This window comes from Hemitrygon akajei, chromosome 7 (genome assembly GCF_048418815.1).
Source record: "Hemitrygon akajei chromosome 7, sHemAka1.3, whole genome shotgun sequence".
Lineage (NCBI taxonomy): Eukaryota > Metazoa > Chordata > Chondrichthyes > Myliobatiformes > Dasyatidae > Hemitrygon > Hemitrygon akajei.
The window spans coordinates 57,513,336-57,538,626 of NC_133130.1; the positions used below are offsets into that span (position 1 = coordinate 57,513,336).

Consider the following 25,291-nt stretch of genomic DNA (forward strand, 5'->3'; position numbering starts at 1 on the left):
AGCTGACTTGAAATGTCTGATGCCAATTTTCTTCCTGATCAGTCGGAATTCTTCTGACATGTATTGTGGTCTGTTGTCATTCACAATTTGTTCATGTAAGCTGTTTCTGGCAAAGATAGTCCTCAGGGAGGAGACAGACTTTACTGAGGTGGTTGGCTTCATTGGTATGACCTCCAGCCACTTCGAATGAGCATCCACAGCAATCAGAAACATGGAGATTTTGAGTGGCCCAGCAAAGCCAATATGTACTCTTTGCCATGGTGCTAAGGACCCTCCCATACCTGCAGGGGTTCATTTTGAAGTTTTTGACATCTTGAACCGCATTTGGCCAAGTTCTCAATCTGTTTATCTATACCCAGCTACCACACAGAGTTCCAGAAAAGACGCTTCATCTTGACTGTACCCAGGTGTCCTTCATGCAAACTTTATAACTCTCTGGTTCACAGTTTAGCGGGAACCACAACACGAGATCCACACATCAGTATTCTTTGACATACTGACAGCTGGTCTCATCTTGCTGAGAATTCCGGAAACAGAGTGTTACCATGAGCTGGCCATCCTTGAATGGTGATTTCACAGACTTTTGTCAATATCCGGTCATTCCTCGTTTCCCTTTGTATTTTGGAATTTGTTACCAGCAACTGTTCTACCAATGCAGTCTGGAACATTTCTGCTGAGTCACAGTATGAAGACTTTTCTTCTTCAGTTGCCAACATTGAAACCGGGTAGCAGTCATCACTGGAATTCCCATCCTGGGATTGAAAATGGACATCAGGGGCTGGTGATCTGTCACTTGTGTAAACTTTTGTCCATAGAGGTAATGGTGGAACTTATTTATTTCCCATACTAGATTAAGGGTCTCTTGATCGATCTGTGCGTAGTTGCAGTCCACACTCATCAGTGATCTTGAAGCAAACACAATTGGGTGTTCAGATCCATCTTTCATAATGTGTAACAAAATGGCTCCAAAGCCATAAACAGTCTCAGGTTAGTGTTACCATTTGGGCTACCACTGCCTGTTGATGTCACTCTCAGAGCTTTGACTAAGTGCCAGTCTAGTTGGATTTTTCTCAACCATTCATATCCAAAAAGTGTTGGCCCTCTACTTTTCAATACAGAAAGCTCTAACTGTTGCATCTGGCCTCCATGCATCTCATCTGCTTTCAGTTTGCCATTGGGAGACCCTTTTCACTTGTATAATCTTTCAGCATTACTGAAGTCCTCTCTAACGGTACCTTAGAAAAAAATTGGTTGTCAGCAGCCTCTGGTATTATGGATAAAGCTGATGCGGTATCCAGCTCCATTTTCTGCTTTACACCAGATACCTCTACGAGGGTGATTGATAAGTTCATGGCCTAAGGTAGAAGGAATCTATTTTAGAAAATGTAGCACACTTATTTTTCCTACATTTACACACTTAGTCCAGTGGTCGTGGAGTATACGGATCCCTTCTTTGTAGAAGTTGGTGTCTTGGACCTCCAGAAGTGGTCCACAGCATGGGGTGATTGATAAATTTGTGGCCTAAGGTAGAAGGAGATGAGTTATTAACTTGAAACTTTCTGCATTTTCACTCAAACAGTTGAACTGCACGTGCATGTAACAGGAGCTGTATAACTCATCTCCTTCTACCTTAGACCACGAACAGCAATCACTCCAGCTGTGGACCACTTCTACAAAGAAGGGATCCGTATGCTCCATGACCGCTGGACTATATGTGTACATGTAGGAGGGGACTATGTTGAAAAATAAATGTGCTAGGTTTTTACAAATTGACTCCTTCTACGTTAGGCCACAAACTTATCAATCACCCCCGTATTGTGTTCTGCTTCAATTATATGATGCAATTCTTGGCATGGCAGTTCACCTTTGTCAGACCCTGTGTTGTCTGATCTTGTTTTATGTTTGGTAGTTTTACGCATTTGCTTCGTTTTGTATTTGAAACTCCTCATTCGGTTGTGCTTTTTGTCTGCCTTGCACACTCTCTCTGTGTGACCTTGTCTGTGGCACTTCCTGCAGATTTTTCTTTGAACCAACATGGAAGTTCCGTCATGATCTTTGGCTTTTTGCGCCATTCAGGGGCATTTTGTGCATTTCACACTCTAAATTATTTTTCTGTAGTTCTGCTGCATTCTTTGCTGCAGTCACTAACAATATTGCAGTGGGTTAGGTGTCTTTTGAACAGCAACCTCTTTTGACTGCTTTGACTATACATGCTACACATACAAGCCTGTCCCTCAATCTGTCAGAAAATCCATCTCTGATGTCACGTACTGGGAAAGCTTGCACAGTTCTGCAATGTATTCTGCAATGCTTTCATCTTTTGACTAGTTCCTTTTCTAAAATCTAAATTTCCTAGCTATTACCAGCAGCTTAGGGCACAAATGATTTTGGAAAATTGTAACAATTTCATCGAACATCTTCTTTGCTGGCTTTTCACAGGTTACTAGGTTGCACAAGGTACTCTGTGTCTTTGTGCCTATTAAGTAAAATGCATGTGCTTTCTTTTGCCCGTCCTCGTTGTTTACGTTACAAGACAGTACAACCCTCTCAATATGAGTTCCAGCCTTCAATAGCACCATCAAATTTGTCAACTTTCCTGACTGAAGCCATCGGCACAATATTTTCACTTCAAATTCAGTGCAGTTTTCACTGTTACTCATGGGTATACTATATATAGAAATGACAAACTGTGTTTGGATCCTCCTTAATCCAATGCACCAAGGATACTTGTTTAAGTTCTTCCCTGTTTCCTTTATATTCCTCAACAGACTTGACTAATTTTTGCTTACTAAAATTTACACATCTTTTAAACTTCTTAAACTAAACTTACAATATCATAGATACCAAAAATTTTGCCATCCTCATTGTTAATTTCATGTGAACATGCTGGATTGAATTCAGAATTCATATCTGACACAAAGGGCTTTCTCGTGTCAGAAGTGGATTTGCCTTCACATAGCTGCATCAAATTACTTTCTCCAGTTCATGCTTTATGCTGTTATAATGAACTTTAGTATAACTTAGCACATTCCCAGATGAACCATATTATCCTTATTCACAATCTTCTTTAATTTTTCAGAATTATGTTCACTGCTCCCAGAGTGTCCTCCCATCGAGACTTGTTACCTGGTCAAGCTCATTCCGAAATGCAATGTCTAGTTTGGCTCCATTCGTAGTTAGGTAATATACATATTGTTTCACAGAGCCTTCTTGGATGCACTAGCAATTTTTGCCCCATTTCTGATCTGGGTACCACCCCCTCCGGTCTTCTCCTATCATTTTGCATTTCCCCCTCTCCCTCTTACTATCTTTCCTTTCAGTTAGTCCTGTCAAATGGTCTCAGCCCGAAACATTGACAGTGCTTCTTCCTATAGATGCTGCCTGGCCTGCTATGTTCCACCAGCATTTTGTATGTGTTGCAAGGAGAGTAAATACAGTGGGTTGTGATGGTGGCTGGTGTTCAAGATGGTTACTTGACAATAAGTGCTCATTACCTGATTTGAATACAAACACTATAATCATGCTGGAATTTGAAACAACGCTATAATTCCAGTATAATACTATTCTAGAATTTGAAACAATGCTGAAGAAAAACTGAATTTATAAACTAATGAAAAACTTAGTGTGCCGTTGAAAATATAATTTTAAAAGTTCGGTGATCTAGGAAATGACTGCAAAGAAACCAGACTGAAAATGAAGTCCTCACCATACCAGACTTTTGGTTACTGAACGTCACCTAAGCTTCCAAGGGCATATTTATTTTGGCATAGTGGATCACCATCTTAAACACTGACATGGTCATTATGAACCAAACTAACAAGGTGTACACTTCCAGTTTCATACAACAACCTTATAACCTGCTGAATGATACTTCTCAGATTCATAGAATATTTGCCACCTTATTACTGCTAAATCTGATCCCTGCTTCTGCATTCTCTGCCCCACCCTCAACTATCCTCAAACATAATAAAATGTTAAGTACCCTCTGAACTCATCACGCTAATAATTTCTTCTAATATGAATTGCACATTTCATATTTCCCTTGCAGCCCATCCCAGCTCAGAGCATTCCTAGCAATCTCATTCCTCCACTAATCTCCCTGTAATTCATTCTCTCTCAAAAACCTACCAACTCTCCCAATCCTCCTCCAGCACATCTTCAACAGGGACGGATCTGCAGGATGCAGTAGCAGGTTTTTATGTTGTGAGAGAAAACCAAGAACATGACAACTTTTTTTCTTCGAGTCAAAAAATCTCAAACCTGAAAGATCGGCACTGCACATGATAAATGTAAATCAGGCTTTCATTTCCCCAGTGGCATCTAACTTTAATTCTACTAAGAAGGAGTCCTATCTCTTGTAAGTGTTACAAAACTTATTAGCATGAAAGTGAGAGTAGATAGGTTATATCTGCTTCAGATTTACTTGAACCTTAAACATTTTCACCAGCTTTTCATGGAAACATCTTGCCAGTTATGAAGTCCAGAGATAATTCATGCTTACATCCCAATTGTTAGCCTCTGGGAGTAAAGGAACCCAACAAATAAGACAATAAGGGAGAACTTTTATGAAGATCTATTACAAGAAGGAGAGTACATATTTTTCAAAGCATCTCAATTTGGTGCAAGATCTGGGACAAATTTTACTTGGAGAAGAGTAGATCTTAACCTATGTCTTTTATAATTGAAATATCAAGTGCATAGCTAAAAATACGGTGGAACTAATGACAATCATTAGGAAGAGATTTCAAAGGAGGAGTTTGAAATGAATTCCATGTAATTAAGCTCTGTGCACTCCCTAAGTTTGTTTTAATTACACCTTGCATCTTTAAAATGATAAATTCTGTTTTTAAGGCAGTTCAAAGTTAATTTCAAAATTTAATCTACACATATATCAAATTCATTTCATTGCTGAGCATTATTATTTGAGATCCAATTAAATTATCTATGAAATTTTCATGAATTGTTGTTACAACATAAAGCAGTACTTGACCTGGTGAATCATATAAAGAAAATGCAGGAAAATCAGGCATTAAAAGAGTGAGTACATCCTTTAACTTGAAATCACAGAAATAAATTGCTATTATTCAGCCAAAATATTATATTTTTCTATTTTTGTTTTCAGAATAACAAAGGCTAATCATCGGTGGCCTTGGTCCATTGATATAAGTATATAAGTAATGATGAAGGAAATCCATCCATAGGGATCAGGTAGTGTTTTAATGTGAATGAAAAGAGTTAACCATCAATAACATGATGGAATACATTGATAAAAAGACACGTAAGGAATCTTGCTTTATACTGCTTCTAGTAATAACAAATATTAGCCAATCCTCAAACTGACAAAAGTAACTCTAACATAAACAGTTCTTCTATGATACACAAGAAGAAATGTCTGCTTTTTGACCAATGAGTCATGTATGTAGGATTTAATGTGATGATTATGGTATCAAGCACAAATAACATCAGAATCTATCATTGAAGTTCAGATCAATTCAGACTGGCTTCATCCTGAGTTTGTTTCTTGTATTGGGTTTGCAAGCTGTTTCAATAAATAACAGTGTAACTCTACACATTTGAATTCTGACTATTTAATAGTACAGCAGGGCAAATAAACTGTGCTTTAACTTGAAACATAAGCTTCCTTTGTCCTGTTTGTGCTGTGCAAGTTCCTTTGTCCTATCCAATCCTAATAGCAAGTTCATTCAATAAAACTATCTATGTAATACTTCAACAGAACCTCAGCTGATGTTGAAATGTTATATTAATATTTATCCAATTATATGTGACCAATATTAGAGATGTCTATTCCTGTTGTACTAAACCTGCCAGAAATTACAAATCAGTTTGTTTTTCATTTGATACTAATGCTAACCCAACTGTTGATTATTATAGATTTATCATTAATCAACACCTTAGCTATTACACAGATATTTCAAACAAACCATATATATTATGCCAGAAGGCTAACAAAATGCTAAAGTCTAAGACATATTTGTTGACATTATGATGAAAGGGAAAAAAACATTTACCTATAGTTACCTATCACCCATTAAGATTTGCCAATAAATCACTTATGGTGCAAACTTCCGGTTTTACATTCTTTTCTGTTCTTAAGTTGTAACTTCATAATTCATAAAAAGTGTCAAACGTTTCTCCCTTAACAACATACAATTCTTTTCAAGCTCAGTGAAGCTCTACAAAAATTTTAGATGAATTATGGAAACAATCTGTCATCAGTAGATGCAAATAAAATGAATCTATAAAAAGCTGCTTTTCAAGGACAAATTCAACATAAACAAAGAATGCTAGTGACCATTCCTCAGTAAAATGGGACTTATTCTGAGATTAGGCAAGGATCATCTGTCACCTTGTAACAGCATGGGGTCACTTAATGTGTGGATCTCACATCCCAGTCAGACAGAAGATCAGCACTTTCTTCCACTACCATTGTAAGCTAGTATGATGATGTTTTGCAATTGACATATGGCGAGTTCATTTCTGATATTATTTTCAGTGATCAGCTTGACGATAATGCAAGATGGGCACTATTTTTCTCCTCTGCTCCATGCCAATTGCACTCTGATGCCAGCTGTTCACAGATCTTTATTAAGGCACTACTTTGATCCTCTTTTCATCCTGAAAATAGCAGCAGCTCACTTTGTGGAAAGGCAACTTTATTCCTATCAAAGTGCCAGAAAAGATTTTTCCCAACTCTGAAATTTATTGATCAGGGGGAAAAGAAAATTTGTATTTTCCATTTGGGATTCTATAAAATATTGCATTACCTACCATCAAGCTGTGCTAAGGTCTTTGCATAAATAACCGAGCTAGATTCATACCTTCCCATTTGTAATACTAATTATATCACTCCATTAAATCACTTCAGCAATGAATTTTGTTATGAGGCAATAAAAATAAACTATGCTAGGTTAATGACATTCTGCAAAAGAAATTTATAAACGGCTCCATTAACTTTAAGGCCCCAGCATCATTTTTAACTATGTTCTTTAGATATTCTTTATAACTAATTAAATACCTCACCGGCATATATTTGGAACAAAAATTAATTTAAAGAGAAGAAGTGTCATACAAGCTTAAAGTATTTTAGACTTAATGAAAATAAAATAACAACAAAATATATTTCTGATTATTATAAAATGGCAACCAGAAACGGATAATTACTAAGATCCAGTTTGTGCAACTGGCATGCAACAGGTGAACCCCAGTCAGGTAGGAGAAAGATCTGGGAGGCAGAGAACACGCCCATCAACTTTGTTCATTCTTTCAATAAAAACCCAAGTGGTCATCTAATCATACTTTATTCGGAGTTATGCAGCCTGGAAACAAGTCTAGTTGTCCAAACGGACCAAATTGTCTCCCTAAGCTTGTCTTAGTTTCCCCTCATTTGGCTAATATTCCTCAAAACTTTTCCTAGCCACATAGCTGTCTAAATGCATTATAAATGTTGTAATTGCACCTCCCACTACCACATCCCATGGTAACTCATTCCATGCATGAACCACCCTCTGCATGTTAAAGTTGCTTTTCAGATTCTCTTTAAAGGCTTCCCCTTTCACTTCAAAGTTCAAAGCAAATTTATTATCTCAGTACATATATGTCACCATAAACAACCTTGAGTCTCATGTTTTGCAGGCATGCTCAATAAATCCAATAACCATAAAAGAATCAATGAATGAGAGCAACAACAGTGCAGCCAACCAGTACGCAAAAGGAAGCGAGCAAAGAGAAATACAATAATAGTAATAATAATACCTTTGCTCAATGGAAGACATCCCCATGATCTGAGCAGACTAGATGTCAACAAGGAAGTGTTGAAAGCCTGGCTCAGAGCTGGAGACCTCTTCCCAGAGGCAGAAGGTTTCCTCGTGGCAATAAAAGACCAGGTGATTAACACAAAAATACCCAATAAAAGATCAACAAATTCAAGAGGATAAATGTTGAAAATGCCAAGAGAAACCAGAAACAATCCAAAACATTACAGGATCTTGTAGAACTTTAAATCAATCTGATAACTTGCACAGGCACAATCAAGTGGCAAGCATCATTCACCAAAATCTTGCTTTAAAATTGAAACTCATAAAATAAATCACACCTTACCAGATATAATAATACAGGATAAAAAAGCAAGCACAAGTTATTTAATAGATCTAGCCATTCCAGACACACATAACTTACAGAAATCTGTAGGTGAAAAACACCAGAAGTATGCTGAATTAAAAGAGGAAATTTATAGACTCTGGAACTTGAACAGTGTATACATTGTCCCAATAGTATCCATTTACAACTGGTGTCATCCCAAAAGCTCTAACAATAGCATTAAACAATAAGGGCTACACAGCAATATCTATGTAAATCTTCAGAAAGCCACAATAATAAACACCACTAGAATACCAAAAGTTCCTTGTAATTAACAAATGACCATGCTTGGCTATGTCCATACCTCAGGTTTTACCAGCTTTTGGGCTGAGAATATAATAATAGCAATAATAAATTAATTAATAAGCAATAAATATCAACAACATGAGATGAAGAGTCGTTGAAAGTGAGTCCACAGGTTTAGGAAACAGTTCAGTGATGGGGCAAGTGAAGTCAAGTGAAGATATCCCCTCTGGTCGAAGAGCCTGATGGTTGAGGGTCAATAACTATTACTGAACCTGGTGGCGTGAGTCTCGAGTTTCCTGTACCATCTTCCTGATTGCAGCAGTGAGAAAAATGCATGACATTGGTGGTGGACGTCCCTGATGATGGATGCTACTTTCCTGCAATGATGCTCTGTGTAGATGTGCTCAGTGGTGGGGAGGGCTGTATTCACTACATTATGTAAGATTTTCCATTCAAGGGCATGGAATTTCCAGACTGTGCTCTAGCTAGTCAATGTATTCTCCACCACATATCTATAAAGGTTTGTCAAAGATTTAAACATCATGCCAAATCTTCAAAAACTTCTAAGGAAGTAGAGGTGCTGTCATACTTTCATCATAATGGCAGTTAGGTGCTGGGCTCAGGACAGGTCCACTGAAAGTGATAACACCAAAGAATATAAAGTTACTGACCTTCTGCACCTCTGATCCCCTAATGAGGACTGACATATAACCTTTGGTTTCCTCCTCCTGATGTCAATGATCAGCTCCTTGGTCTTGCTGACATGAAGTATAAGATTGGTGTTGTGGCACCACTCAGCCAAATTTTCAAAGTCCCTGCTATATGCTGATTTGTCACCACTTTTGATTCAGCAAAGTGGTGTCATCAAGTGTAAGTATGACACTGGAGCTGTGCTTAACCACAAAATCCTAAGCGTATAGTAAGTAGAGCAGGGTGCTAAGCACACAGCCTTGTGATGCACCTGTGCTGATGGAGATGTTGTTGCCAAACCAAACCGATGGAGGTCTGCAATTATGGTAATTGAGGATCAAGCTCCACATCAAGGTATTGAAGCCAAGATCTTGAAGCTTATTGATTAGTCTGAGGGGATGGTAGTATTGAATGCCGAGCTGCGGTGGATGAAGCACATCCTGATATATGCATCTTTGCTGTTTAGCTGTTCCACGGTTGAGTGAAAAGCCAATTAAATAGCATCTGCTGTGGACCTGTCGTGCCAGTAGGCAAATTGGAGCAGATTCAAGTTGCTTCTCAGGGAGTAGTTGATACGTTTCATCACCAATCTCTCAAAACACTTCCTCACTGTGGATATAATCACTACTGGACAATAGTCATTGAGGCAAGTTACCATGTTCTTTTTAGGGACTGGTATAGTTGAAGCCTGCTTGAAACAGGAAAGTACCCGAGAATATTGAAGCGAGAGGTTAAAGATATCAGTGAACACTCCAGTCAGTTGATCAGTACAGGCCTTTAGTACTCAGCCAGGTAGGTACCCTGTCTGTGCCAGGTGCTTTCCATGGGTTCACCCTCCTGAAGTGTGCTCTCATATCAATCTCAGAGACTGAAAGCACAGGATCATTGCATGTTGTGGGAGTTTATGATAGTTCCTCCATGTTTCGGTTGTAAAGGTGAGCATAGAAGGCAATGAGTTCATTTGGAAATGAAGCCTTGCTGTTGCAAATGTTGCTTGCTTTCACTTTGTAAGAAGTGATAAAATTCAAGCCCTGCAACAATTGTTGGTCATCCTTCATTGATTCTAGATCAGTCCGGAATTGCCACTTCACCCGCAAGATTGCTTTCCGGAAATCGTACCTGCATCTCCTTTAATTTTCTTGGTCTCCAATCTTGAACGCGTCTGATCTGGTCCTCAGCAGACTGAGGACCTTATGGTTCATCAAGGGCTGCTAGTTGGGGAAGACTGAATAATGTTGTGGGGCCACACTCGTCTACAATTGCTTTTATAAAATCCATGACAACAGTGATGTATTCATTCAGATCCACAGATGAGTTTTTGAACACAGGCAAGTCCACCAACTCAAAGCAATCTGCTGCACCTCTGCCTCCGGTGACCAGATCTTTGTTGTCCTAATCTCTGGAGCCTTGCTCTTTAACCTCTGCCTGTATGCAGGTGCAAGAGGAACAAACTAGTGATGAAATTTCTTGTCATATGGTCTGTGCATGGAACAGCAGTAGTGATGTAGTGTGTTGGTTTCTCTGGTACGACATACTATGTGCTGATGTTAATTCGGCAGGGATTTCTTCAAAAAAAAGCCTGACCAAAATCCTTGACTATGACATGAAATGTGTCTGTTTCTTGTTTGGTGACAGCATCAAGCAGTATCTCAAGCACTTGATTATTGTCAACCACTGGTAATATGTAAACTGCAGTCAGGATTATGGAGGAAAACTTTCTTAGTAAATAGAATGATTGACATTTGATTGTTTGGTGTTCAAGGTCGGGTGAACATGAGTTTGACAAAACCTCAATGGAGCACAACAGGGAATTTATCGTGAAACACACATCTCCACATTCTGTTTTTTTCCCCAAATCAGCAGTTTGGTCCATCTTGTGTGTCGAGAAGCTTTTGGATCTGATTGCCTTTTCCGGCATATTCTGAGTAAGCCACAGCTTGATAAAACACAGAGCACAACATTTCATTTCCCTTTGATACAGCAATCTTGCCCTTAAGTCCTCAGTCTTGCTCTTTAGCGACTGCACATTTACTAACAGGATGCTGGGTAGAGGGGACACCATTCCGCTGCGTTTCAGTCTGGCTTGGAGTCCCCCACTCCTGCCTCACTCTCAGCCATGGGATGAACCTTCTTCCACTTAAAGGTGCTGTACATGCTTGCTTGAGAGTTAAGTCTGCCAAGTCCTTCAGAAGACTGTGAATTCTTTAAATGGATGGCCTCTCATTTTAGACATCAGGAAAGTGACTGTGGCCATTCATCTTATCAATGCCTAATGATTTTATATACTCCTACAAGGTCACTGCTCAGCGACCTTCACTATCCAGTCTCTCTTTATAACTAAACCCTTCAGTCCTGGTAACATCCTTGTTGATGTTTTCTGCACCCTTTTGAGTGTAATGACATCCTTCCTATAGTTAGGTGACCAATAGTGGATGCAATACTTAAGTCTGGTCACACCAACATCTTGAATAATGCGATGTCTCAAGTCATGCACTTAATGCCCTGAACAATTAAGTGTGCCAAAACTCTTCTTCATCACACTGTCTTATCTGTATCACCATTTTCAGGAAACGTTGTATTTGAATCCCAAGGTCTTTCTGTTCTGCAGTGCTCAACAGACCCCTGCCCAATGTAACTACTGCCCTAGTTTAACTTGTCAAAATGCAGCACATCAGACTTGTTTGAATTCAATTTCATCTGCTATTCCTTCGCCTATTTTTCTAGTTGATCCATACAATGTTGCAATCCCAGAAGACCTTCCTCACTGCCCATTAGTTTTGATGTAATCCACAAACTTACCAGCAATGCCAGCTAAAGACTCACCCAACTCATTAATATATTTGACAAAAATAGGTGGACACAGCACCAATCCCTGCAGCATACTGGGATTGAAGGTCACACCCCTCCAATCTGAACAAAACTTCTGCCGCCATCATGTCAATTCTACATCCAATTGGCTAACCTTCTAGATCAGCTATCATGTGGTACCTTGGCAAAGGCCATGCTATGGTTTATGAAAACAATGATGACAACTTGGCTCTCATCAATCCACTTGGTACCTTTTCAAAAAACTCAATCAAATTTGTGAGACATGATTTCCCAGATACAATGCTATGCTGAATAGCCAGTGTTGTCTGTTCATTATAGACAGCGTTGTTGCTTGAAAGCACTACTTTTAACTTCAGACTGATTGTTGCTTGCCATTTTCGTTAATAACTGAAGAGTGTCTCTCATTTATGACAAGAAACTGAACAAAGAATATTGGTTTGAAATTTAACTTATTCAAAATCAAATCTTTGATCTTTAGCAGCTCACATCTGTTGTGCTGGGAAGCTGAGCTTTGCAAAAAGAAGGCCTTTTGGCCCTGAATAGTAAATATCACAATATCTGTGCTCTCAGAAACATTGCATCACTTGTCAACCTTTAGTCAGTTGTTTAATTGGTTCCAAACACAGTAACTGCTCAACCAGGCATATTCCCTTGTGAGTTTCTGCATCTATCATTCCTTCTATGAGTTCCAGATTGCACCACCCTCAGGTTAAGATAAAATCTTCACAACTTCCATTAATTAAATTTAGCTCCACTCTCCACCCTTTAGCTAGATTATTAATTTCTCAGTCATGAGAAATAAGTTCTTGTTAACCACTTTATCTTGGCACTTCAAAAAATTATATACTTTAATTAAATATTTGCTGATTTCCCTCCATCTGAAACAACAGAAAGGACGTTAAATTCTTTTCCTCCAGTCTACAGGTGCAGGCAGAATTGTTCCTATGGTAATCTTCCTCAAAGTTTAAGTATTGAAAGGTTGCACCAATGCCCAATAAATACCTTAATGATACATCATTAGTGAGAATAATAATCTTCCTACAGGTAGTCTCCTTAAAACTTTTCCAGACCACACTTATATTTTTCTAAAATTATCAGTGCCAAGCACAATGTGCAAGTACAGAGCACGACTGACAGGGCAAATCATTAACATGTAATTTCAAACACAATAAACGCTATCTTTAAGTTTATTGCAAGCCCTCTTCCATACCCACAACAAGCTGTGTTGTTTCACTATTCTGCTGCTTCTATAAAGAGATGTCAATACAAACCAAGGCAAGAATCTGTATGATCAGCATCTATGACCCAAGACTGCATTTTAATTTGCATTTTATTTTCAGCTTTAATCATGCGCTCTGAATACTGACCCTAAAGTACTTAAAGCTTAACAATATCTTCTCATCTCATTTCTAATCAGGTCATCACAATCTCCCATGCGTGTAATTATTACAAAAGTAAGTAGACAGGGATAAAAGGGAACAATTAGCAACACAAGACTTGCCTTAAAACCAGATACCATGAATTTGAAACAAAAAGTTGCTCATCTTTTCCTTACCTTAATTGCGTTTTGTTTGTTCTCTGCCATACTGCTGTACAAAGAATGATGGGGAAAAATGCATATTATTTAACTCATCCTTTTTGAACATATTTTCTGCCAGTGGTAATGGTCCAGAACCTCAGATGTTCCTTACCAAAACTCACTCTAACGTCTCCTTCCCAATGGAGGAAGATGGGAAAATACAAACCTTTTCATAACTAAGAGTCTACTTCCCACCACCTACATTATGCTATTCAAAAGTGAACCTACCTCCTTCAGGCAACCCATAAAATTATTGCTGACTGGTGAACCTGGTAGATCAGCAGTGCTAGGACTGCCTCCAACATAGAAAAAGTCATCAGAGCCTAGCATGGTGTAATCCTCCTGTGTGTAGCCCGTTGTTGTCAGTATTCCATCTACAGAGATTGTCACCTACATAACAAAACACAAGGAAAAGATGCGATATTCATATTAAGGTAAAAACCTCCAGTTCAGGTTCTTGTGTAAGACCTGCAGACAGCAACCCATTTTCATGTCTGATTAGTCTCAGTGCTCTCAGCTGGTGGTCCAATAAACCCCTCCCAAAATGATCTAAACTACTTTAGAAAAAAATGTTAGCCAAATAGAAAACTTATGTTAATATTTTTTCCTAATGCAACAAAATTTGTTTTCAGCAGACACAAAAACGGTGTTAGTAGAATGTTTCATAAGTTAGTTGAATTAAAACTAAATATTAGTAAATTTATTCAATATATGCGTTTAAAGATTAAAAACGTGCAGCTGGTTGAAATAAATCCCATCAGACAAAGCACAAGCTATTAGGAGCAACTACTATATTATCATCACTGTAAGCACTACCAACAGAGCTCTAGCTTTATTTGATCGTGCAACTGCCCTTTTTAATCTTTCATTTTTCTTTGTTAAGAAAAGAAACGTGCATAAAAATAACCTGCTGAAAAATAATTTAATTAAGAAGCACACTCAGGTCTTACAAACTGATGTGCACATGCAGAGCAAACTGAAAGGGTAAGACACCAAAATTGCTTGCAACGAAGAACAGATGTATGGATGTAGCATTTCAGACATTCCCAGTCCACGTCTTCATGCCATGCATTGTGTATGGTCAGGAACTGGCTGAGCCAGTGAACCCAGGGCCAGCCACCATTTAGCTTGATCCCCCGAAAACCACAGCTTGATGCAACCGCTTGTAACTTTTATGATGCCCCTGAAGTAGTTTGAATAGATTTTGATAGAAACAGATAAAGAAGGTCAACAACAGATGAAAGAAGGATTTCAAAGTAAGCAGAAGAGTACCAACCCCAGTTCCTCTTTTGTTAATGATGTCTACAGTAAAGAAAGAAAACACACGGCAAACCCAAACTAAGAAACAATTAGAATGATATCTACCGAACAATGTAGTTTGTTTACCATAGCGTGTCCGATGCCTGAGTGCTTTGCGGAGAAGGGGGGGAGAAAGGAAATTAAAACTGTGAACAGAATAACGATTGTTACTCAAAAATATGATGGTCACTACCATGTTAGTACATTATTTGATTAAGGTAACGGTTAGTAGAATGACACATTCCATGAATGACATGTTAGTTATTAAGCATGTTAGTAACATATAAGAAAGGCAAAATAATTTTACAAGAAAAAAGCAGACTAACAAGTATGCCATCGATAATATTAATAGCAGTATTAAAATGTTAATATTGCTAAACCTTAGTCATGAACAGGGACTCTATACTTACTTTGAACCCATGACAGTTAGTTTAAATATCACCTTCATTGTTGTTGCTTTAATTTTTAAAAATTCTGTAATTAACAGATTTTAAAGCAATTTCTTGTTTTGTGGTTTTAACTGATTTAAGTAGTTTAGGTAATCTTGTTATTTCCACATAGAACCCCCAATAAAGTTCTCGAGAGCCTTCAACTTTCTATGTACATACTGGTGAAATTAAAGGTCACTTTAGTGCAACAAAATAATTAAAAATTTAACTAAAAGAACAAACAGATTGCTTTGTTCTTATCCACTCTGTAATGCAGAGAAGCCAAGAAATCTATAGAATCATATAAATTGCAAATGGTCAATTATATTCTTATTACCCAAGAAAAGACAGATCCAGATAAAAAGGTGTGTATTAGTAGCATCATTGAATTAATAAATTTTAAAATGTTTCAAACATGCATTTAACAAATGTGTTTTCAGTCTTCATGCAACTGTAATCCTTTATCCAATCCCCGATGTCCAATAATGCCTTTGGTTAGAGTAAAAAGGATTTACATGATGATAAGAATGGATTATCAATTTTAACAGACAGGAAAATAAAAATTAATATCACTGATATTGATGTTGGTAAGCATTGTGTGCTGAACAATCTTTATGAATTATATTTACTTTCCAGGATAATGAATTTAAATAGAGCACTGTAAAATATGCATCAAGATTCTCCTGAAGCTATTAGATATACTTCCCAAAGAAGTGCCCTTTAGAGATTCACTGCAACACAAAGACAATGGGCAGTAAATAGGCATTAGAATCACCTGGGGAATTTTGTTACTTTTTGGACTGAAAAAAAGAATTGAAGTTAAAAGGAAAGAAAGTAATTCATGGTGCTGCAGTTTCTATCCTGGAACATCAAAGTGTTATGTCCTCAGAGTTCAGCCGGTGATCTCTTACACTGGGTGAAACAAAGGTAAATACAGAAAAGAATCATTATAGCTATATGGTATTTTCAACAGCAACTGATGAAAGGTGTTTAAGTTTAACTGTTTATTTCTCCACATAAACTGCTGAACTTGCTGAATGTTTCTAGTATTTTATGCTTTCACTTCTGTACACTTCTTGTTTTTAATTAAGGGTTTCTGACTTGAAACATTAGCTCTGTTTTTTTGTCCACAGTTCTCGGCAAACTTCAACGGAGATAAATATTCATGCAGAATGTAGTACTTAGCCACGATTGCATATCACAGTTAGCAGACGTTGCAGGGAAATTTTCCATCTTGTTTTACAAAAGTGAATGGATTTTTTTTGCCTTGATTTTTTTTGACAAGGTTGTTCCCATGTATTTCACTGTTACTGAATCATTATTCAGTAGGATTTTTAAAAAAATATTTCTTTTACATATGATTGACAAGGCACCCAGCTGTCAATACACTTCTGACATTATAGTTGGGACCATGTTCAAAGGTATTAAAGTAATTGTAAAATATTTCTGGATATCCTGTGGTCATCCAAGTTTCTTTTAAGTACCTTTCATCAGGATTTGTGCATTTGTCATATATGATGGTCTGATTAGCTTAATACACTTTATGATAAGAAAATCTGTAATTAGCATGCATCTGCTCCTGAAAACTTGTCCCAATATTTCATTTTTGTTAATCTTTTCAAACAAAATAGGTGAAATGGATTCCCCTCCCCCCAAAAAAAACACTACACACAAAAAATGCTGGAGGAACTCAGCAGATCAGGCAGCATCGATAGGAATGAATAAGCAGTTGATGCTTTGGGCTGAAACTCTTCAAGACTCTCAGGGAAAGGGGAAGATGCCAGATTAAAAGGGAGGACACAGGAGAAGTAAGACAAGATAAAAGATGATAGGTGAAGCGAAGTGGGTGGGGGAGGGAAGAGATAAAGTCAGAAGCTGGGAGATGATGGGTGGAAAAGGCAAAGGGCTGTAGAAGAAGGAATTGTTTTCCCTGACTTTGGGAATGAAGGTTATTTATATTATTTTTCTGGAATGTATTCTGTTCTTCTTGATTGTGACTGTGGCTCCCAAATCTGCACAGACAAAATCCTCTCCTGTCACATAAAACAATGCTGAACTCACTCATGAGAAATATCTAACCAAGATCAGCAGTTTAATGACTTCAGGACTGAACCTCCATCCCAACAGATATACCAGGCATCCACATTTTGTTAACATAAATTTATACAATTTGTTACATACAAAACTGACCCTGTACAATGAAAACTGAACTGCCATGTAAAACATTTCATAAAATATTGCTTTGAGATCCATTCGGAGAACTACTTTTAAATGGCAATGAGCACGAACATCCTTGCAGGATGGACGAGAGTTAATATTTTTATGTAGGGGATGGGTTTACGTGGTTACTCCTCCCAGACTAACATGGATTTCTCGTGTATGGACTTCTCTTGGCTCTGGCAGCTTTTTCCCGTTATCCATTGGGACTCTGAATAAAGTTAGGGAGAATGTTGTTGGCTTTCACCATATCCCTTTGTCATTTGCTCAACCATGTAGGCCAACTCAATGATTAACTCTAGGTAGCTGTAAAGTGGTTAAGTAAACTGGGCAATAGAAACTGCCCATCTCTTTGATTTCTAGTGTGTGGGAATGCATATAGTCACTCTTCTGTACCTACTCCAATGCCCTAAGTGCTAATTTAGCTAAAGTTCTTAACTCAGAACAAAACCTCTGTGATAACAAACCTGCTCACATACAGTAAAAGCATAAAGACCTCCATCACCCAGGACATGCCCTCTTCTCATTGCTCTCATTGCTGCCATCAAAGAGGAGGTACAATAATCCGAAGACACACTCACCTCTACTGGAACAGCTTCTTACCCTCCATCATCAGATTTCTGAATGGATAAATGGACAATAAATCCATGAACCCTTCCTCAGTAATTTTTCCCTCCTTTTTGCACTATTTAAGTTACTTCTTATCGCCATTTATAGTTTTTCTTGTTATGTATTGCTATATACTGCAGCCACAAATAAAAAAAAATCACGATATATGCCATTGAAATTAAGCCTGATTTTGATTCTGATTCTGAAAATTCTAAAGTAGCTGTGCAGGTGTGGTCACACCCATTATCTATAGAAGAGAAAAAGAGTTAACATTTCTGATTGAAAACCCTCTATTTGAACTGTGAAGGAGATAAAAGGTGTTCATCAAGCTGCTGGGGGAATGTCGCTGATAGGCCTGTTTACATCTCAGCTCCATTGTCATTCTGGTTTTACACCATCAGAGTCATCACTCCTTTCCATCTTCCATGCAGTCTAATTAGATTTATCCTTCCCCTTCTGACAAAAGGACTTCAGCCTAAAACATTGAAGTTTCTCTTTCTACAGATGCTGCCTAACCTGCTGAGTATTTCCAGTATTCTGTGTTTTTTATCCTAGATTTTCAGTATTTGCAGATTTTAGTTTTCATCAGCTCATTTTCAACATGTGAACACTTGAGGTAAAATGCACAAGTTGGGTCTCTGTTCATCATCTATACATTTTTTACATGAATCGACACTTATCACCTTTCATCCCTTTTGACAGATTAGACTGATCAAACGATTAGTGTAATTCTGGATCTGTATTTGCTCAGGTAACTTAAAATAACTAACCTGGGAATTGTGAGAAAACAGAACTAATAATTTTGTAATATCCAATTTATTTTAACTTCAAAAGAAGTAACGTAATTATGGTTAGTTTGGGGTAATTAATTTGTAAATGTGTGCAATAAAAATTATTTTTCTGCCACACACAAAATAAAAGTGGGTCCCATATTTTCCACATCACCCTTTGTACTGTTACCTGACGAAGGTTCCGGGTTACTTTCACATCATGCCAGGCATTGTCATTAAATTTTCCATTCACAGGTTCCACCAAAGCTTCAAACGCTCCTGACCCCAAATTAATGACCAGTGAGACTGCACCATCTTTCAAAGCCAGATTTACATAATCTGCAGATTTCCCTGTATGAAGCATCAGACCGTTCCTTTGAAGGGTTCTGAATGATAACGTTATTTCATCACTGCTACTCTGGATTGGATTCTGTGACAAATCATAGCAGAAGTATTCTGATCCTTTAAAGGTTGCAACATGTTCGTCTCTTCCTGAAAAACAGAAAGTAGGAATGGGGTATAATAGGCTATTATGTTGAAAAAGCAACAAAATTACACTTAATATTTAAAAGAAATGTCTGTAATGAAAAACCTTACAGGCTATGGAGATTGAACAACACCCATTCACAATCTTGTAAAATAATACATTTATTTTTAAGTTCTAAAATGAATTTCAAAGTCAAAATCATTGATATAAAATTCCATTTACTGTTTTTCATTTTATTACTCTATCACAAATGTTGACTTTTCCGACATAAAGGTTATAGACTTGATCTCTGGGTTATGGCTACAGTACAAGAATAAAAAAAAATCCTGAACAATAAGTGCAGATGGTATTTATCCCTCCTTCATCAAAAACCTCTCATACTTCACGATATCACAAGAAAAATGGATGCTTTCATTGATCTCTAATTTATCAAGAAAGAACACAAAAGAGTTTGTTTCAGGTAGAACTATAATGAACTATAATGGGCATTAGTGATCTAGCAAATGGACCCAAAGGTATGTTCAAATCAGCAATTTTTTTTTGAAAATTACATTTCTGCATTTTTATGTATGATGTCACAACATCTGCAAAATAAGTCATTGTCATGATAGAATATCCTCAACTTGCCTGGATAAGTGTTGTGCCAACAGCCTTCAAGTTGCATAAGAGTATACAGGGCAAAGCGACCCACCTGACAATACCCAAACCATTACTGTGTTTCTGCAGTTACTCTCTAAGGCAGGGCTTCCAATCCTGGAGCCCATGGACCTTTCCGTTAATGGTAGGGATCCATGGAATAAAAAATAGTTGGGAATCCCTGCTCTAAGGCTACTTTAATAGTTTGGCAGTATCTCCAAAACCTGTGATGTCTGGAATGAGAAGAGCAGCAGGTATAACGGAATATCACTAATTTCAAGCTGGATTCCAAGGCACTTGCCTTCCTGACTGGTTGATATATACTGCTGAGTCACAATTCATGAACGCTCCACACAACAGCATTTTGGGGGCAACCTCACTGGAAGATCTGTAGTAGCCCAAGGCATCACCACCAACTCCAGTGCATTTAAAGATGGGGAAAAATTCAAAACACTAAATTAATAAGCAGGGAAGAAAAAACTATTTCTCCAGGAAAGTGTTTGTAGGTTGGTACATTGTTCCATCACAGTCACTACATAAACTACATACATTTATAACTTTGCAGTCAGTTTGCCCTTTTTCCAGTTAGCTGCAATTTCACATTTGAAACAAAAAAAAATCAGGGAAAGTTGAAGCTCTATTAAATGTTAAAGTAAAAGGTTTGTTGAAAGTTACTTCAAGAAAAATAGTGGCCTTGGTGTAGATGGTAAATGAAAGCCTGTCTGGGATTTTGTATGCTGTTAGAAGTGAAAGTTTTGGATTTATCAAGAGATCCAAATTGAAGAGTCTAACAAAAGAGTCTAATTTTACTGAGACTTGCTGCAGGATCCAGGAACCCCATTAGTCTCAATGGTAATTATAGGACTGTGGATATAAGACAAGAAAAATATTTTTCTTCAATAATATGAGGTTAAATATATATTTTAATTTTATTTCAATTTTTATAATTCTTAAATAATGGTTAATGTTAAAAAAAATTAAATGACGTATCAGTTGTACCTGGCAAAGCTCAGGGTAATTCTTTACCAGAGAGGTTTGGGAAAATGTTACCTCAGTGCACCAATCAAGGCCCCATTGAAGTCTAGGATCCTTCACACCAACAAGGATACCCAGATGGAATTGTTCTTCTCTTGAGAAACTATAGCTGAGGACTATCCGGCCAGAGACCTTTAATTTTATGAGGTGTTTTGATGGAATAGCTGCAGAATTAAATTTCTACTTGTGCAAAAGAGCATACATGGAGGCTATTGATAAATGACAATTACCAAGAAATCTAAAAGGGAAGCCAGAAGGAACTTTTGAGAATATGGGGCTCACAATCACAGGGTGTGGTGGAAGCAAATTACATCAATATATTTAAGAGGAGGCTGATCTATATACCTTACTTAAACATGTGGAAGATAGGCCCCTCCCATTCTAACTATTTACAACAGTGAGTACAAGCAGTGGAGATTATTTTGGTGAGAGGAAGATTGCACAATCTGGTCTAGTTTTATCTGAAACGTAATCAGTACTCTTGCATCACGAGGTACAAAAAATAATTGCTTGGCCTATATTACTGAATCACCCATTAGTTCAATTTTTTTCTAGTTCAGTTCAGAGAAAAATGTTAAAGGATGAACCTAGCTGAAGCTAGGCAGACTAGAAACCACACTCGTACACAGAGCTGAAATACAGTACAAGGTAATAACAATCTTAAGAGTACTGCATGAAATAGAGAAATGTCTGTACGTATTTTCCAAAGTAGGAGGAAATTACTTAAGTACATTTGGTATGCTGCAAGCAATGTTACTTTGTGAAGTTCCACTCAGTAAGGAATAGTTACAAGGTAAATAATGATTACTTAAACATTCCACTGTAATTTACACAATCAAATTGGTAATCTTCATTTTATCAATCCAGTAAAATCCACTGTGATTATACCTCGACAAATACTCAAATTATCATTGTGGGACAGTCTGGGCTATCTCACAAAATGAGATGGATTATGCTCAGATTTTTCAATAACCACAGCAATGAAAAATGGGAGATGCTTTTAGTACAGTGGTATAAACAGGCCCAGTTTTTGTTTTTGAGAACATAAATATAACAAAAATCCATGAAATATAGCAAAGACAATTTCATTTATAATTGCTCAATACAATAAAGAATTGATAATTTATTTTTTAGCTATTCCAATAATGATAAAGGGTATCTGCTAAATATCATTTCACTGAATACAATCACAATCTCTTCACAGCATTACAGACAGAATACTTTTTGTGGTGTTTATACCCCAAATAAAACTGGACTAAAATAGATGGGGGAGGAAAATAGAAGAGATGGCTTTAATGAGTGACTTTTATTTATGTAGAATGCTTACTATTGCTTGGCCAAAACCAGCACACACCCACAACAAAGAGGGGGTTGTTGTCTAATCATATTTAAATTACATAATTTTCTACTTTCAAATTCTATAAGTATTTCAAGGGCAATCAGCTGGAGGCAAAATTTAATAAAATTTATCAACAGTTTTAAAGCCTGATTTCTAGTTTCCTTTTTGTTTGCTGTTTCTGCTTAGAGTCACGGGCTTTTAGAACCATAGTACATTACAGCACAGAAACAGGCCTTTTGGCCCTTCTTGGCTGTGCCGAACTATTTTTCTGCCTAGTCCCACTGACCTGCACTTGGCCCATATCCCTCCATACACCTCTCATCCACGTATCTATCCAAGTTTTTCTTAAATGTTAAAAGTGAGTCCACATTTACCAATTCATTCTGCAGCACATTCCACACTCCCACCACTCTCTGTGTGAAGAAGCCCCCCCCCCAATGTTCCCTTTAAACTTTTCCCCCTTCACCCTTAACCCATGTCCTCTGTTTTTTTTTCCTCCCCGAGCCTCAGTGGACAAATCCTGTTTGCATTCACTCTATCTATACCTATCATAATTTTATATCCCTCTATCAAATCTCCCCTCATTCATCTGCACTCCAGGGAATAAAGTCCTAACCTATCCAACCTTTCTCTGTAACTCAGTTTCTCAAGTCCTGGCAACATCCTTGTAAATCTTTTGTGGTTATTACTTTGTTTTTGCATTCAGTCCAACGGTTGGGTGTCAGAGTAGAAATCTGGACATTTGCTTTTTTTTGAAGCAAGGAAATATTAACAATGGAATATTGTATGCACACTTGCTGGTACTCTTGTAGTGTGTACCAGTACAACTGAACAAAGTCCATACATTTTACACAAGTAAGTAATTAATGCAGAAGCCCAATGGTGGAAATTAAGTGAAGATCATGGCGGCCCACACACGGAGGTCTCGAACCGCCATCAGGAGCCACGGGCAGACACGCGGTAGTGCGTTTGGAACTACCCACTCAGGTCGGACCTTCTAGGTACAGTCTGACATCACGTCCGCCCCGCGGGTCACAGGGGCCCATGGGAGGGGAGATTTAAGCCCGCGATTTTGAATCAGTAAAGGCGATCTGAGTTCAGCTCTCTCTGCCTCTGTGGGTTTCTTTAATAGTGCATTGTGCACGACTACAAAATCATATTTCTAAGTTTGTTAGCTACTTGGAAACATTCCAGTTACAGACCAACAAACTTCGGATATTCCGCTATCCTACTACTTAAAAATCCTGCTTAATTTGCTTCACTGGGGTCCTTCTTCCAACAATCTCTTTAAACTGACCAGAGCTATTTCCTAGGCCCTCTGATTCACATTGAGGCCCTGTTCCATGTGCTTCCTATGATTATACTGGGCCCAGTTTTCTGTGCTCCACTCAATATCACTGGAGTCTCATATTCAATGGTTTCTTCAAACACACCATGACCCCATCGCTTGCACTTCCTATAAACACACAGGGAGCTATTTCCTATCAGAGCTTCAATGTAATAAGTCATGTTTTCTCTATTAGTAACTTTGATACTACTAAAACTAAATTTACAGTTACAAATTGATAAAATGGCATGATTGCATCACAGTTCTTACTGGCTATGGAAACTCACCAGAGCAAGTTAGATACAGATGTTACATTGTATACATACACAACCAATTCAGACCCTATAGCATACTGACATATCAGCTGTACAAGCCTTTGGAGGTTTCCAAAGAATTCCTGAAAGTTAAATTTAGGCATTTTCTGAAGTCAGATAGTAAGATTATTGGAGTTTTAGAGTAGTTTTCACTGCTTTTGGCGCCACTGAAACTGAATTCACATTTTTAACGTCCAAGTCTATGAAACTCTTTACGAGACCAATATTGGCATCAGAAACAACAACTTTGTTTCCGGCTGTATACTGACCTAGAGGGACATCCTGGTAAATGAAGCCAACTAACTGTGCTTAGCTAAGAGTTATCCAACAGAATCTTTATTCATATCATAATTAAGAAAACAAACAAATATTCAAAAATAATTGGGCCTTTTTTCATATCTGTCATCTGCAACAGAATGTAGGTGAGTAGGACAATGGAGAGCGAGTTTGAGCAGTGTGGTATAGCCGGGAAGGTCTGGACCAATAATACAGCTCATTGTTGCCAATGTCCTCCTGAATAGCAGGTTGAAGTGCTTTGTAAAATACAAATTACTTGGACCTTACACTTGATTTCATTGATCTCTGTAGGGAAAAAAGGAAAGTAATTTGCAAGTATCAGGCTCAAATTTTATCAGGGACAGTTACTGCATTATGCAGAGTCAGTTTAGGACCTTCACAATTTATTACTGCATATAACAAAATGATGAATAACATTGAAGGATGATTCTAAACATCTTAAAACTGTTAGCAGCTTTAATAGATGGGGGAAAAGTTGACATAATGAATAAATAATGATCACATGTATATGAAGAAAAGTAATTAAACCAAGAGCACTGCCTCAAAGATGTTTGAGGGCCCTGAGATCAAAACATTGGTATAAGACTGGGCAGATAATGTTCAGAAATCTACCAGAGAAATTAGTGGATTTCTGGCAGCAGAGAATGAATACACTCATCATTCATTATGCCTAGAACTGACAACAGACCTTTGTAATAGACCTCTGCATTGTGATTTGAGATCAGGAATGTATTGTGGCTTGTTGCCATGAACAAGGCATCAGGTCTTGAATGACAATGGGATAACCTTCAAGCAACCCAACTGGTGAAATTGTACTGACAAATTTAAAGACTAAACCAGGGAGTTTAACTAAGAATAATCAATTCTATGCCAAGCCATGGACATAAGCCAAAATAATGAGACAAATAAATATGGTTTAAAAAATTGATCTAAAAGATACAAAATAAAACAAATTTCAAAAACTCCATCTATGATTAAAATGTAAAAGAATGAACTAAGCTGCCATATTGTAAAATGTGATTTCTTACTGCT

The 25,291-nt window shown here is 37.6% G+C and overlaps 1 protein-coding gene across 21 annotated transcripts in view; it reads right to left on the reverse strand.

The window, feature by feature from the left end:
* The window catches only part of LOC140730474 (neurexin-1), a 1,634,325-nt gene that overhangs the window by 987,249 nt on the left and 621,785 nt on the right, over window positions 1-25,291 (reverse strand). For 20 of the 21 annotated variants that reach the window (XM_073050928.1, XM_073050924.1, XM_073050929.1 and 17 more), the window contains 3 exons: window positions 19,015-19,316; window positions 14,888-14,911; window positions 13,730-13,891 (listed from right to left, as the gene is read on the reverse strand). In XM_073050928.1, coding sequence (XP_072907029.1) covers window positions 13,730-13,891; window positions 14,888-14,911; window positions 19,015-19,316 — 488 coding nt within the window. The remainder of the gene's footprint in view (window positions 1-13,729; window positions 13,892-14,887; window positions 14,912-19,014; window positions 19,317-25,291) is intronic. The other variant, XM_073050934.1, reaches the window with a different exon arrangement.